Genomic DNA, 15,408 nt, shown 5'->3' on the forward strand with positions numbered 1-15,408 from the left:
TAAGTGATGGTACGTCCACAAAATGGAGTACTGTGCAGCTGTAAAAAATAATGAGGATGCTCTCTGAACTAGTATGAATGATTTCCAGGATATGCTTTAAGTTGAAAAAAGAAAAGTGCAAAAGAGGAATTATAATATGCTACCTTTTGTATTAGAAAAAAAGAGGAATAAAAAAATAGATATGTATCTGCTTATTTTTTGCAAAAGAAACATAAAGAAGATACCAGAACTAATGAAATTTATTACTTTCGGTGGGGTGGGTGGGGATGACACGAAAGTGACGAGGGGATGGGAACAGACTGGAAGAGATGGAGGAAATGTAACTCTTAGCTGATTATGCCTTTCTGTGTAGTTTTGACTTTTGAACTGTTAATGTTTTACATACTCAACAACTACAAAAGTAATAAAAATCAACAAAAATGGAGGGGGAAAAATGTAATACAAACCGAAGCAGATGGCTCTGATTATATTTCAAATGAACAATATAACCACACTGAAGAGGAGTGGGAAAGAACTAATCCAAGTAAATTTTGAACATAGCAATTTGACTAAAGAATAAAAAGAACCCATAAAGAGTAGGTTTGGGGTTTTCTGTTGGTTATTTTGTTGCATTTGGTTAGGAATTCTGAAACTACTTTTGGCATGTTCTATAGTTCAGAAAATAAGTAAATATGTGAGAATAATGGGAGCCAGGTTCCTCACTGTCAGAAGGGAGTTACAAATATGGAAAGAGGAAAGATGAGAATGAATCTGTGTTATTGTATTAGTATTGGAGAAATCCATATGAGCCCGTGGTTATAGACTAGGGATCGTCAAACTTTTTCTGTAAAGGGCCAGATAACACATACTTAACTCTGTCATTGTTGCACAAAAGCAGCCACAGATGATACATAAACAAGTGAACATGGCTGTATTCCAATAAGACTTTATTTATGGACACTGAAACTTGAATTTTATGTAATTGTCACGTGTCGTGAAGCGTTATTATTATTTTAATTTGTTTCAACCATTTAAAAATGTGAAAAACATTCTTGGTTTGCAGACTGTACAAAAACAGGCAGTGGGCCAGACTTTGCCCGTGGGCCACAGTTTGCCAACCCCTGTTTAGGTAGAGAAATGATCATTGATAGAGAGAGAGATAGACAGAGAGACAGAAAGCAAATGTGATAAAATTTTTAAATTGGGGAATCTGGGTGAAGGATATTTGGGGTCTTTGTACTCTTCTTGTAACTTTTCTGTAAACCTAGAATTATTTTAAAACAAACCAAAAAAATCACAAAAAGAAGAACCCTGTATTTTCCATAGCTATTGCTGAAAAGTAAAAACATTAATCAGATCATTCGCCTAAAAAGTGAATGTCTTGCCTTTTATAACAGTCACACAACAACCCCCACCTACATTTTTCCCCATGTCCATGGACAATGAATAGGAGCTACTTCTGCCATTGTGCAGAGTTTTTAATTTGTCAATGAGGGTGTCATCATATGATAGTATTATTTTTCTCTTGTTCATCCTTGCTCCCCATCATTCTTACTGAGTAATGAGGTCGCGAGGCTGGTAATTTGTATGTGACCTTGTAATTTTCTGTGATGTAGGAATTTTTTGGTCTACCATAATTAAATGGACTAAATAAAAGGTGCTTATCAGAAAATGCCCCATTAGCTTGGAAGTCTGTGACAAATCCTTTCTGATGCCCTTAATGTGTTATTATGAAATTCCATTACACAGCGTGCTCACCTTGCTTATTTCGCTAGCCATAATCTAGTGGTAGCTAAGGTGAGCAGTGACTGAAAGTATCTGAAAATATTACAAATAGCAATTGGGTAACTTTTACATTAAGATATCTTTTATACAGGAAGAGCTACTGGTTTAATTCCAACTGAATCCAATTCCTACCTTGATTTATCATTGTTGGTAAAGCCACACTATGATCTTCATTGATAATGAAGATGACGGTGGGCATAGCTGAAATTTATTGAGTGCAGTACCCAGTTCCAAGCCAAATGTTTTTCATCTTTTTTTTTTTTCATTTAATCCTAACAACAAAACTGAGGTACTATTATTATCTCCTTTTTATAGATGAGGCCTCCGATGTTAAGTGACTTGGCCAAGTTCTTACATTTGGAAGCATAGAGCTGAGAGTGGCCTGGAGAGCCAGTGCTCTTAGTTAGTGGTTAAGACTGTCTCCCATTGTAGATAAAGACAGTAGGAAATGCACAAATTTAGGAAGAAATTGTTTAGCCATGAGGCTATGCTCCTGTTGAAAAGAATAGGTAAATGATACAGACTGCTAATGTCAATGCAAGAACTAGAATTCACATTGGAAAATCCTTCACATTCCCCTCCCTGCTCCCTTCCCTGCTGAAGAAGCTCAGTAGCAGGTGTGGAGATGAGAAAGGCTTGAGGTAGAAGACACAGTGACTCAGTCCTTCCAGATGTCACCCACTTGCATCACACCCACACGGGTATCTACTAGAGGGAACAGGAAGACTGGAAAAAACTGGAGGAGGAAGGAAAGGAAGGAGCTTGGGGAATGAGGTTGGCAACTGGAGGCAGATGGACAGGGAAGGTAGGAGGTGCTTTCTGGAGTGGTTTTGCCCCCTTTGGAAATGGGAGAACTGAAGCAATGGCTCACTCAAGGGCCCAGCTCCCTCATTCTCCCCTCTTTTGCCTTCCACTGCTCTAAAGCCCTGAGTTAATTCATACTGACTCCCACCATTGTGGCTGGTCCATGACTGCTCCAAGGCCCACTTCTTTATTTATTTTTTATTTATTTATTTTTTTTTTTTTGAGGAAGATTAGCCCTGAGCTAAGTGCTGCCAATCCTCCTCTTTTTGCTGAAGAAGCCTGGCCCTGAGCTAACATCCGTGCCCATCTTCCTCTACTTTATACGTGGGACGCCTGCCACAGCATGGCTTTTGCCAAGCGGTGCCATGTCTGCACCTGGGATCGGAACCGGCGAACCCCAGGCCGCTGAGAAGCGGAACGTGCGCACTTAACCGCTGCACCACCAGGCCGGCCCCCCAACTTCTGTTTTGAATCACCCTGTGAAATGTTGTCATCCATGACATGTGACTTTGTCAGACTTTCTTACCCAAAGATCGCAAGGAGCTTTATCTCTGCTGCATTTCTCCTGAGTTATCGAAATAATTCTCTTATGTGAGAGGAACAGTGTGCCACAGTTTAATAACAATAATAAACTTTTGAGAGGAATAGTCATCTTTATTTAGTTGATGTACTTATTGAGCAACTAATTAATTAAGTGACTGACTCTATATTAACTGATTTATTAAACTAAGTATTAATTTCTGGACATCTTGTCTTTCTTAAATATGAAGGAGAGAAAATGTTTCTTTGTGGAAGCCCCAGGGAATTAAAAATTCAGGGGAAAGGTAAAATCTATATGGAATTAGAGACATGTTCATTTACTTTCTTCTTTTTTCTTTTTAGGGACTGGTTAAATATGTTGAGCCCACCGATTGTTCCTCCCAGTCAACAGCCAGCAGAGCAGCATCCAGATTCTTCTGGAAGTCTGAGTGCTCAAGGTGGGAATATGAAAAACACTATGCATAAAAAATACAAGTAATTAATATAAATAGAGAACATCAGTCACTTTGAGGTGCCACTGTTTTTATTAAATGCTGATCACTTAGGCCTACACACACCAACATGAGGTAACCTTGCCTCATTTGATAGAATAATAGGTTCTTTGCAACTAAAAATAATAGAAAGAAATTGTCCTTGTTCTTCTAAAGGTTAATCCCAGGGAAAAATATAGTTTAAAATATAAGAGCATGGCTTTGGTGTCAAATTGACCTTCATCTGAATTCCAGCTGTACCAATTCCTTCTGTGTGACCGCTATGAATTTTGGTTACCACATTTGTAAAATAAGACTAATAATAGACAGTGCCCCCCTGAAAGTTTTTCAGGAAGATTCAATGAGGTATACTATATAGGAAGCACTTAGAATAGTGCCTACCAAATGCCAGCTGTTTGCATTATTGTAAAGCAGACCCAACACTCCAACATCACTGAGATACGTGTCTTCGTTAATACAGAGATATGGCCTTTTCATTAAAGCAAAGGCTGGCATGGAGCTACCGTAAGTAGTGTTAGTAATGGAAAAAGTAGAAAGAAGCAGGAATGAAAATTTGCCTGAGGTCCCTTTTGTTGGTGAGAGCTATAAAGATGAACCGTTAGTTTCAGGTTGTGAGCAGGGAACATGATTGTCAGGAGTCCACAGAGGAGGAACAGAAAAGGATCTTTGGTGGAAACAGTGGGGTTGAGATGGGAGGGGTGGAGGGGAATCTACAGTACGTAACTGGAGTGACAGCCTCAGAGCGGGACTCCTTGAGACAGTTTTCCGAGTTGGATTTTGAAGATGGAAGTGCTATATCTGAAGTAAAAAAAAAAAGGAACTGAAATCAATATAAATTTTTCCAACAAAGGTGCCAATTTTCTTGTGTTTTTTTCCCTAACTGCCCCAGGGAGAAAGTGGAGCATCCCATTTTTCTTCAGGTGTGGAGAATTCAGAGTGAGAGCTCATACATCTGAGTTGTACATTTTGGCCGCCCAAGGGATGGAGATGTCTCTGTGATTTACTACTCGAAATAGATTATGCCCCTCAAATTGGGAATCTTTTTAGAGGTGTACATTTATAATTACTTATGACAGAAAAATAGAATCTTGGCTGTCAGGAGGAGACCTTGCTGTGAGGGAACAAATAATACGTTATGTTAAATGTCCTAAATAAGCCACAGGAACCGAGAGCATGGTCCTTGAGCAAAGGCACCCAAGATATATGTTAGTGATAAGTGGCTGAAAGGATGTCTTAAAGTCGCCATTGCAAAGTGATGTTTTGACAGCAGGAACTCAATTATGTTGAAGGTAAACAGAACTTCCATCGAGGGCAAATTAACAAATTAAATTCAGAAGATTGTAGAAATGTTCTGGCCAATGTTAACCAGATCTGGCACCCTTCTGCTGTCACCCTAGATTTTTATCAGCCTTCCCTTTCCCAGTTTCTGATATGCTTGGGTAGTTTGTAGCTAATTAATACCATCAAATGTTAGTGTTTCCTATTTGGTTAATCTTTACAAGTTATTAGCTTTTAGATAGAGATAGTGTTTCCATCTGTTCTTATAAAGTGTTTGTCAAAGAAGAATAATGGGTTCAGGTATCCAGTTTCTATCAGCAGAAGGAGAAGGGAGGCAAGGTTCTAGGCAGTCTGGGACTCTTTCTGGGTTTCTGTTGCATACCATTAATTTAGCACTTACTGTATGTCAGACACTGTGCTCAGTGTTACATGTAGCCCTCACAGCAACACCCTGAGGAAAGTACTATGTGTGTGTGTAGTTGTTGTTTTTTACAGCTAAGGAAACTGAGGCACAAAGTTCTTGAATAACTTGCCCAAGGTCACGCAACTGGTTACTGGCAGAACTGGGATTTGAATCCAAGCAGCCTGGTCCCACAACCCAGCCAGTGTTTTTAGACTTTTTTTGATTTTGAACCAAGTAAATAGACTACCTCCTCAATAATATATAAAAATCAGGAACTGAGAATCATTTTTCTATTGAGAGTTCCTGATCTCTAGAAGAAACAACTTAAAATATCTCAAGGACTAAGTACTTAAGTTCTCTAAGGAAAAAAAGGCAGACCTCTGGTCACCTGTTTCAGCCCTGGACCTGCCTCCCTTCCTGCCTACGCTTGTCAGAAATGTCCGGTGGCCACACTTCCCCCTGGGAGTGAGTGCCAGAGGGACACAGTTACTGTGTCAGCCAGATATGGGGCAAGGCCAAGGGAACAAGGAGCTGAACGGAGGAGGAGACCGCTGGATGGCGGGGCTGCCAGGCCCAGGTGTTTGCTTCTTAGCTAACCTTCTTACAGGCCCTTCTAGACGACCTTATCTCAGTAGGTCAGTCTCACTTCACCTTGTACATTTTCTTCACGGCCTTTCCACAGTTTGTAGTTCATGATATGTTTCCTTCTCTATTATTTTGTCCTCAGTGGCCTATGAGTTTTTAGTAGCAGAGACTGTCAGTTTGCTCCCTCCTGGATCCCCAGCACCCTATGCAATTTCTGGCGTATATTAGCTACTCGCTGAATTCTCATTAGAAGGAAGACAAGAAGGGAGAAAGGGAGGAAAAGAGGGAGAGAAATGTTCTTCAACTAGTCATTTCTTATAACAATCTTGAAAAAAAAGTAAGGTAATTCACTGAAATTTGACTTTCAGTTTTTCCCGCAATTCCAATTTTTTAGTATATTAGGTATATTTCTGAAATTCAACAATGAGAGTACTGAACTTAGACCCATACATTTTAGCAATTAAAAGTTATAGATCACCTTATGCAGTGGGTCTTAAACTTTATTTATAAGCAGTGGCAACTTTTCTTTCAAATGAAATCTCATATGGAATCCCAATATATAAAAGAGAGAAAAGCAGAACTGCTCTGGCTAAAGGGGAATTAGGGTACAGAAGCCTGCCCTGGGGATCTGATGCACCAGTTAAAAACACTGATGTAGTCTAACTCCCTCAATTTGACCTTGCCCAAGGTCAAACATCCAATGAGAACCCAAGCGTGGATTAGGACCCAGGCTTCCTCCACATCAGTGCCTTTGTGCAGAGCCATTGCACTGGGACATGAAGGTGGTTTTGAAGCTGGTTCACGGGGAAAGGGGGTCACCCATCTTCAGACTTACAGGATAAAAATAATAACAGCTGACATTTGTTTCATATGCCTGTGACCCAGGCCTGCATGTGCACTTTAATTCTTATAATAGCCTACTGAGGTGTACATGCTATTATTACCCCTGTTTTACACGTGGATGCAGGGACTTAGAGCAATGAAGTGATGCACTGAGCCACCACGCCTCCATCAGAGACAGAGAGGCTGAGATGCATCCATGCAGCTGGAGGCATAACTGCATTTAACAGGGAAAGATGGCTTGACCAATACACAATTCTAGAATGCTTTCCCCAGGCCATACAGAAGTAAGTGCCTGCGTTATACCTGGACCTTGGGTTCCTACTTTATTCAGGACAAGTTTGTGTCACAGCCACAGTTTCTGCTTGGCGAGAATGTCTCAAGTGAATAAATGCCACCTTAAAGTGAACAGCCCGGCTTCCAGCAGAGCCGATCAGCCGGCAGGAACAGCACTGTATCTGTGCCATTCAACTGGATGGAGAAACAGGCAGCTCTTCCCAGTTCCTCCTGCACCATAATATACTTGCCGAATATCAATTACCATGGGCACAGCTGCCCTTAACACTTACTAAAAATGTGTTTTCCTGGAACGCCTGTGAAATGTACAAATGGGAAGTTAAGATTTCAGAACTTACTAAAGAAAACTACCAAGCTGACCTTTTGAAAACGAACCAGACTTTGCTTGGAAAATAGTTGTCAATTTGTTTTTGACGGCTGTTCCTTTACCGATATGACCCTTAAATTATTTATGCTTACCAGCTCCAAAATGGAATAGTAGTGACCTCTCTCTTCAGGCTTGCAAACCTCTCTTGCAATTTACACAGATTTTGAGTGAGAAAGGCATTCAGGAGGGCTTTTGGAGTTGCCAGAGTCTCATAAAAATAGCATTCTTGTACCTTTTGTATGACTAAGCCACATAGGATATTCCTTTATGAACATTGATTAATCTCCAACAAGACGTAAGTAGGCAGGAGATGCTTATTTTGTAGATGTAAAACCAAATCAGTAGTAAAGTGTTACAGAAATCTCATGGCTCCTCACAGCTAACCAGAGAGAGGGGATCTGGCTGCTTGCTCTGACTCCAACAGAACAGTCCCTTTACAGGCCTATTTCCTGCCACGCAGTTGTTTGACACTTACCTAATACTCTAAATCTGCAAGCAGTCTTCTAAAATCTGTTCTTTTAGTTATCTCACCAGACCTTATACTTCATTGAACAACAATGGTACCCCCAGCGCTTGACGTGGCACCAAGGACATAGGAAACACTCCGTAAATATTTGATGAGTGAGTGAGTGAATCTTCTGCCCATGGGAAACAAGAGGATGATTTGGTCTACTCTTTGAATCTTTCCTTTATCTTGAAGATTTATTTAAGATGCAAAGGAGACCATCCTCCGAAAAAGCAATATTGGTGATTGAAAGTAATAATAAAAACCAGCATTAATAAAGCACCCACCGTGTGCCCGGCACTGTGTTGAGTTTTCTGTGTGTGACCTCATGATGACTTGTCCCGACACTGCCAGTCATGGGGCTATGTTATGTCCCCCGTGTACAGGTGAGCTGAAGGTCAAAACCTGGGTCACACACCCACTGAGTGTGGAGCAGGGCGCTGACCCAGGCCTGTCTGATGAGACAGTCTGCACCCATAACCCCCAGGCTGTGATAAGACCACAGAATTCCCATTTAGGTCAGTAAGAACTGTACGACTGAAATGTCTACTGCAGTTTTTTAAGTTTAGGAAGTTCTCTTTCTTGAAGCTTTCTGGATAAAATACTACTCTCTTTAGTACTCTCCTTAGACTCATAGCGCCCCCACCTCAACTCTCTCGTACAATGATTCATTAGTCTTTATGACATTCTTGAATCCAGAGTCCCTGCCCGTCCCCTGGGAGGTAGGTAGTTGCCGCCTTCTGTTCTCTGATTAACCTTGGGGCAGGAAGATATTTTCTCTTCTGCAGCTATCAAAGGCCCAGGGGTGTCTTCTCTGCATAGAAGTGACAGGACAGGGGGCAGGGGGAGGAATCAACACTCTCCCTAGAATAAAGAGATTCCTTCTTTTCAGGAGTACTAGACACGAACCCTCCAGTAGAGAAGTAAACACATTGCTGGTGTCTGAGCTTCTCTTCCTTATTCCAGAACCAAGCCCACCTACTTATTTCCCAAATGCACCCCAGAAGGGGTCCTGGCCCAGGATGTGGTTCCACCTTCTCTTACTGGAATTGGGATGCACTTTCCCCTAGCTGCAGTGTTACCACCTTGCCTGAAACTAGGCCCTTGAGACACTATGGGCTCTGTAGGCTTCAGAGCTCGATAGTCTGGCTAGGGACTGAAGGGGAGCAGAATTTGCCACCCCAAAATGTGTCTCTTTGGCTTGATTATTTTTAAGAACAAAAAGCTCAGGAAGAAACTTTGACCTTCCCCCTAACTGCCTAAAAGAATTTAAGATAGAAGACCTGTTTTAGAAAGGAACTAATGCCATAGATAATTGTAGTATGATATGAACCAGGTGTGGTAGATAGGGAGGAACCTAGCAAGGCCCATTTGATCAAAGTCTTCTCCATGTCTCATTGTCTTTGCAAGGCAGGGCAAACATTTATCTACCAAACATTCGCTTGTCCATCTCCATGTGAATTGCCTTCCTTCCCTCTGAAGTCCCAAACCACTACCCCCAAGATCCTCCCTTGTCTTTAGCTGAAGATGATGTTTAAGATGTTGGCTTCAGCCATTTTGTCAAGTTACTCAGTTTTCCTGGGTTTCTCCCATGTATACATTGTTATTAAATTTGTTTGATTTTCTCCTATTATTCTGTTTCATGTCAATTTCATTATTAGACCAGCCAGAAAAACCTAGAAGGGTAGAGGAATATTTCTTCCTCCCCTAAGGACTTTCTTTCATGTGTAACAGAATGCATTCAGAATTGTAAGCCACACATTACAGGTGCACATTTGTTTTGTGGGTTTTCTCCCAGCTTTATTGAGATATAATTGGCATATAACGTGGTGTAAGTTTAAGGTGTACAGTATGATGTTTTGATATACAAGTGCGTGTTTGAATCACTGCACATTCATAAGTAGCGATTACCTAGAAAGAATGAAATTACAGTGATTCCTAATTAACCATCCGGATCCTTCAGCACGTTGCTTTAACTGGCATTTTCCAAGTAAAATATAGCCACCAGTTTTTACAAAAGGGGTGATGTACTTATTTCCCAAATGAAACCTGAGCTATAATCATGACGTGTTATTTGCCTTCCAAAAAACAATATAGCTTTTTAGGAGAAGAAAGTATCTTTTCATCCTTTTCATCCCGTTGTTAGTCATTTATCTTTCTCCCATTTGAGGGCACATATTTGCTAAAAAAAAACAAAATTCAGCAGTTCACAGTGGACTTTCTCAGGTTTTAGTGCAAGTTAATTTTGCCCTACTGTGAGATATGTTGGTGGAAGAGTTCTCAAGCACCTGGTACTCAGCAGAATCTTATCTAAAATGTCATCTTCATTGATCCTGAGGCTGACTATTCCAAATGGTGATCCCTCACCATTAAATTGTTTAAACAATAGTGTATTAGTGTGCACGTACAAGTACAGTCAGTCAGTTTTCAAGATCTATAAGAGAGAAAATGCATTAACTTTCTAAAAAAAATTCTAGATGGCAGTATCAGAAAATTGAAAATCAAGTACAGTGTCTTGATTCAGAGACTTTAAATCTGATAAACTGGTGCCACGTCATTTATTTTCAGGCTTGAAGACTTAGCTTGCACATATAGGTTTTCTATTATCTGCGGTTAAAATGAGTTAAATATAGATAATTAAGCATTTATATTAATCGACTTTTAAAAAGTGAACTGGAGAGATTATTTGCCCAAGCTGATCTAACCGAGGGGAGGGCAGCTAATATTGCTGCGTTTGGTCTGGCTCTGTTGGTTTTTCTTCTGTTATTGCTGTCAACCAATTTCCAAGTGAATGAAGCTGAAAGTTTATAAATAGATTATTACCTGAAAGGCAATTTTACTTCACTAGAAATGACTTTATTATGTGGAGAAGAGTGAAAATGTAATTTGGACCCCCATCCAGATGCTCTTAGTCTGGTAGCAGAGAATGGTTTTATTTGTTAATTTGTCCTTTTAGAGTTTCTGTAGCCAGTCTTTAAATAGAGCAATTTAGCATTTTGGGGAAAAACAAACTCTGCACTATCCAAGAACATAATTGAAAATTGCCCCATACCCATGCACAGTAATTACCTTTCAAAACATTTCCCATTGCCTGACATCATAGTGGTAATTGCTTAATGATATTATAATTTCATTACGTAGGGATTGCATTGGCAAAATGATGTAAGTTGGAGGCTTTGAAAATTAAGTTATAATGAAAACAAAACCTTTTATGCAAGTTTAAAGCACTTATTTCCATGTAAAATTATACATAATGTCACAGAATTTTTGTACGAATGTCGTTGTTGGTAGAGTTTTAAAATTCATCCATTTAAAGCTTTCGTACTAAAAACCAAAAAACCTGCCTTAGCCCCATGGTTATAATGCATGAGGTTCCCGTTCTATAGTGATGTGCATTGGAACAAATGCACTGATAGAGCAGTTACTGCTTCAGTTTATATGCACCATGTAGCAAAACCTCTCCTAATGAATTGGATCCAGCTCGATCCCTGTGCAGTTGAGTGGTAAAGACCCATGGCCCGTTGCAACGGTTATTTTCATCTTGAAAGATTCCTGACTGGTTGTAAAATGTATTGAGTTTTCTAATTTAATAGCACCAGCTTAAAATTTTATCTTTTTGAAAAATACAGGCGCAGAATGCACTAAACAGTTCCATAGCATATAGCTCTTATGTGCCAGAGGTCAGAGTTTCCCCCAGTGTGTTGATGGAGTGAAAACAAGACATCGGATGGCAGTTCTCTGAGGCAGCTGGACTCAGGGTCATTTACCTCAGTGACGTGTGGTTTTCACGTGACACCTGATGGAAAAATTAGTTTTACTTTTTGAAAACTATATGATTTTCGGCATGAGAGCTGTTTTTGTTTAAAGATGAATTCGTCGTAATGTCCTGTATAACACTAATTGTGGGTTTTGTGTTTCGTTCATATTGACTATATTTTTTTCTTTTGGTAGGAAAAAATCAAACCGATACAGTTTTGGGGTAGAGAATAAGATATAAATGAACACACCCCTCTCATGTCTATCTCAGATATCTTATGTTTTTCATGAAGATGATTATAACAACAATCTTTATTGAGTACTCACTGTGTGGGTGCTGAGTGCTATCTTATTTAGTTCTCATAGGTACAATAACAGGTACCATTACCATCCTTACTTTACACATGAGGAAACTGAGGCTCAGAATGATGTGTTTTTCCAAAGTCCGACAGCCATGAAGTGGTAGAAATGGGATTTGGACCCCAGATCTGTCTGACTCCATTGTCTAAATGTCATGCTGCCTGTCTCTATGATGCCTTTTCTTTGTACTTTAAGTTTTATCAATGCTCCTGTTCTGAGTTACTAAAAAAGTTATAGCTTATAGTTCATGATTTGCTTTGTTATTGTTATTATCCTTAACAGTAACAGGAACGATCATTTATTGAACAACTACTTTGTGCTCTGTGCTATGCATATTATCCAGTGTCCAATTTAGTCTTCCACAAAACCCTCGGAAATAGGCATTGTTATTCCCATTTTATAATGAGGAAAGGAAGATCCAGTGAGGTGAAATGACCTGTAACCAGCCTAATGTCGTTCAGGTAGTAAACAGCAGAGCTCCCATCCACCCCTAAGTCTCCAGATTCTAGAACCCAAGGATGCTCTTAGCCACTCTGCAGCTGCTACTCCCAGTTTAACGCCTCATTAATCTTAATAGCTGCTTTTGTTTCGTGTGGGTGTGTGTGTGTGTGTGTGTGTGTGTGTGTGTGTCACGCCCACAGCCAGACTGTCGCATCCACAGCTACACTGCTCCATCACATAGAAAGGACATAGTAGTTACTTATTGATAAACTGATTTTGTTCTGTTCTCTGAAGAAACCCAAATATGAAAGGGATGATGGATTGAATATCTGAAAGTAAAGGACATGCAAACTTTCCTTTGATGTGCAGAAGTGACCTAAAGGGGGTCAGCTTTGATATGCAACAGCCACTTGAAAAGCATTCTCAACCTCTCCTACTTAGAGGAAGAGGGTGGGGGCAGGGCCCTGGGACCACTCTGAAGGTAACAATAGAAAATAAAGGAAAGGCAGCCCGCCTTCTCTGAGTTCCTGTTCTTAATTAAAAACCGCGCAGGGTGCTCAGCTCAGCTACCACTATTAACGCGGCCGTTAGCAAAGTTCAGTCATACTTCAAGGCCAAAAGCCATTGCAGCCAAGAGTCACAGAAACTCATCAAAGGCACCACAGGGACCGTTGGCTCTGGTCCTCTGTCCTCTGAAGGGCTCACCTACAGAATCTCGTGCAAATGGGTGCCCCAGTCCCTGCTTCACCCTCCCCAGAGTCCACATTTCATTTTCTGGTCATTAATGTTCAGAAAATTCTTCCTTATGTTGAGCCAAAATCTGGCTCCTTGGAACTTTCACCCATTGATCCTATTGCTTCCTCCTGGAACCCCACAGAATCTTCTTAACTCTCCACTCATTTCCCACCCTTCATATACTGTGTGAAGCAAGAAAGGCCGCTGTCGCCTCCCTCAAACTTTCTCTTTTCTGGAATTAATAAGCCCAGTTCCTTTGTGCTTATTGAGCTGTTTGCCTCTGCCCTCCCACATGAACTCCCTCATCTTTGTCCGTGGTTTTTGAAATGTGAGAAATCAAATTTCTTTTGTTTCAAAATCTGATTTTTTAAAACATAGGACACATTTACAATTTTTCACTCTTTTCCATGTTTAAATTCCCATAATAGAATAGTTCCCAATTGAATGTGTTCCATCACCTTCTTAACAAAAACATTGAGCTAGAATGGTCAAAAGAGCTCCGAGCTGAGCCAGAGTCTGGAAACCCGAGTTCGTCCCTGAGTCTTCCTCTAACTCACCAAGTGACCTCAGATGAGCTGTTTCACTTTACAGACCCTGGTTACTTTGGCAGTAAATGAGCGTGCTAATTCCTGCCTATTTCACAGGATCGTGAGGCTCAAATGAGCTTCTGCATGAGAAAGTCCTTTCTAAACTTCATTGAGTGCTCTGCCAGTTGAAATGTTAGTAAGCAAGACAGATGTAATCATTCCTCTGTTACACTCTACTCTTTTTTCTTTTGTTGGTGAGGAATATTGGCCCTGAGCTAACATCTGTTGCCAATCTTCCTCTTTTTGCTTGGAGAAGATTGTTGCTGAGCTGACATCTATGCCAATCTTCCTCTATTTTGTATGTGGGACGCCATCTCAGCATGACTTGATGAGCAGTACATACTTCGACGCCCAGGATCTGAACTGACAAACCCTGGGCCGCCAGAGCAGAGCATGCAAACTTAACCACTGTGGCACTGGGCCGGCCCCAAACTGCACTTTTTAAGGACTGCTAGCACTGCATGTGGCTCATGAGAGAGTCAGCTGATTTCATGTTTCACGTGTGTCACTGCACACTCCTTGAGAACAGTGCCTGTTTCTTACATCCTCACGTCCCCAACACCTAGCTCAGTACCTGGTGCAGGAAAGGCTCTTGGTGCATGTTTTTGGATAGTTAGAAGAAGGGTGGGCAGAGGAATGGCCGTGGTGTGGTTTCAGACCCCCACTTTACCATCTCGGCTCCGTTTCCTTGGACTTAACTCCGGTTTGTTACTCTGCTGGCAGCGGCCGTGCATGAGCTTGGTCTGATTTTGTTTGGGTAAGACGGAGTCCGACCACCGCCAGTACCTTCTCTTATTCTGGGCAGTGACGCTTAAGATCATGGGCTTTTAAGAAATATTCAGTATTTTCTGAGCCTCTATTATGTGCCAGCCCTGTTCTGTGTCCACCTCCACGCCCTTCCAAAACTGACCCTAGTGAGCTCGCAGCCCAAAGGTTTGGTTTTCTTTGGTCCTTAGTAGCCTGTGCTAAGGAAGAAAGAAGCATGTTAATCACCGCCTCCTCCCTGAGCCTGCTGTGATCTTCTCTGGCTCAGGGGAGTCTTGCCCTTCCCACCTCTGAACTCCTATGACGTGGATTGTCAGAAGTATTCCGTACTCAGAAGGCACTCGCTTGCTGGTGATGGTATCAAGTACCCAAGTGCTTAGCATGACACTGGACACATATACGGTACTCAGGAAACATCTTAGTAAAACAATTTTTTTTCATTCCATGCTGTTTGTTGGAAGCCAACCAAAATTTGCTAATAACTTAGGCAGAAGGAGTTCTCTTCATCCAGACCATCTAAATGGCTGTCACAAGAAAAAACCATCAAGCCATATTCGTATTCCCAGCAAACTTGACAGACCTTCCTACCAACAATAATATTATAGATCACCTGACGTTGTTCTCCAAATGTGTTCTATGCTTTGTGTACCTTATACTTCTAAACTTTATTATTATAGTTCATATTTATTTGGTAGCCTTTTTAGGATGTATGTATGGGGATTGAGTTCTTTATTATATCATTTAATTTACACTGTGTTGCATTTGTACAGCTTTGGCCCATGAAGAAGTCTAGAATGTGACCATTATGTTTTGAATCCTGCTCAAGTTTCCCTAACCCTAATTAGCAAGACTCTTTAGTCCTTTGGCCCTCTCCCTCCCTCCTTTCCCTT

At 40.9% G+C, this 15,408-nt stretch overlaps 1 protein-coding gene across 8 annotated transcripts in view; it reads left to right on the forward strand.

Moving 5' to 3' along the window:
• Positions 1-15,408, forward strand: part of CFAP20DC (CFAP20 domain containing) — a 227,470-nt gene that overhangs the window by 210,632 nt on the left and 1,430 nt on the right. For all 8 annotated transcript variants that reach the window (XM_014868752.3, XM_070492613.1, XM_044754526.2 and 5 more), the window contains one exon: positions 3,451-3,545. In XM_014868752.3, coding sequence (XP_014724238.3) covers positions 3,451-3,545 — 95 coding nt within the window. The remainder of the gene's footprint in view (positions 1-3,450; positions 3,546-15,408) is intronic.

Source organism: Equus asinus, chromosome 21, assembly GCF_041296235.1.
Source record: "Equus asinus isolate D_3611 breed Donkey chromosome 21, EquAss-T2T_v2, whole genome shotgun sequence".
NCBI classification, from domain to species: domain Eukaryota; kingdom Metazoa; phylum Chordata; class Mammalia; order Perissodactyla; family Equidae; genus Equus; species Equus asinus.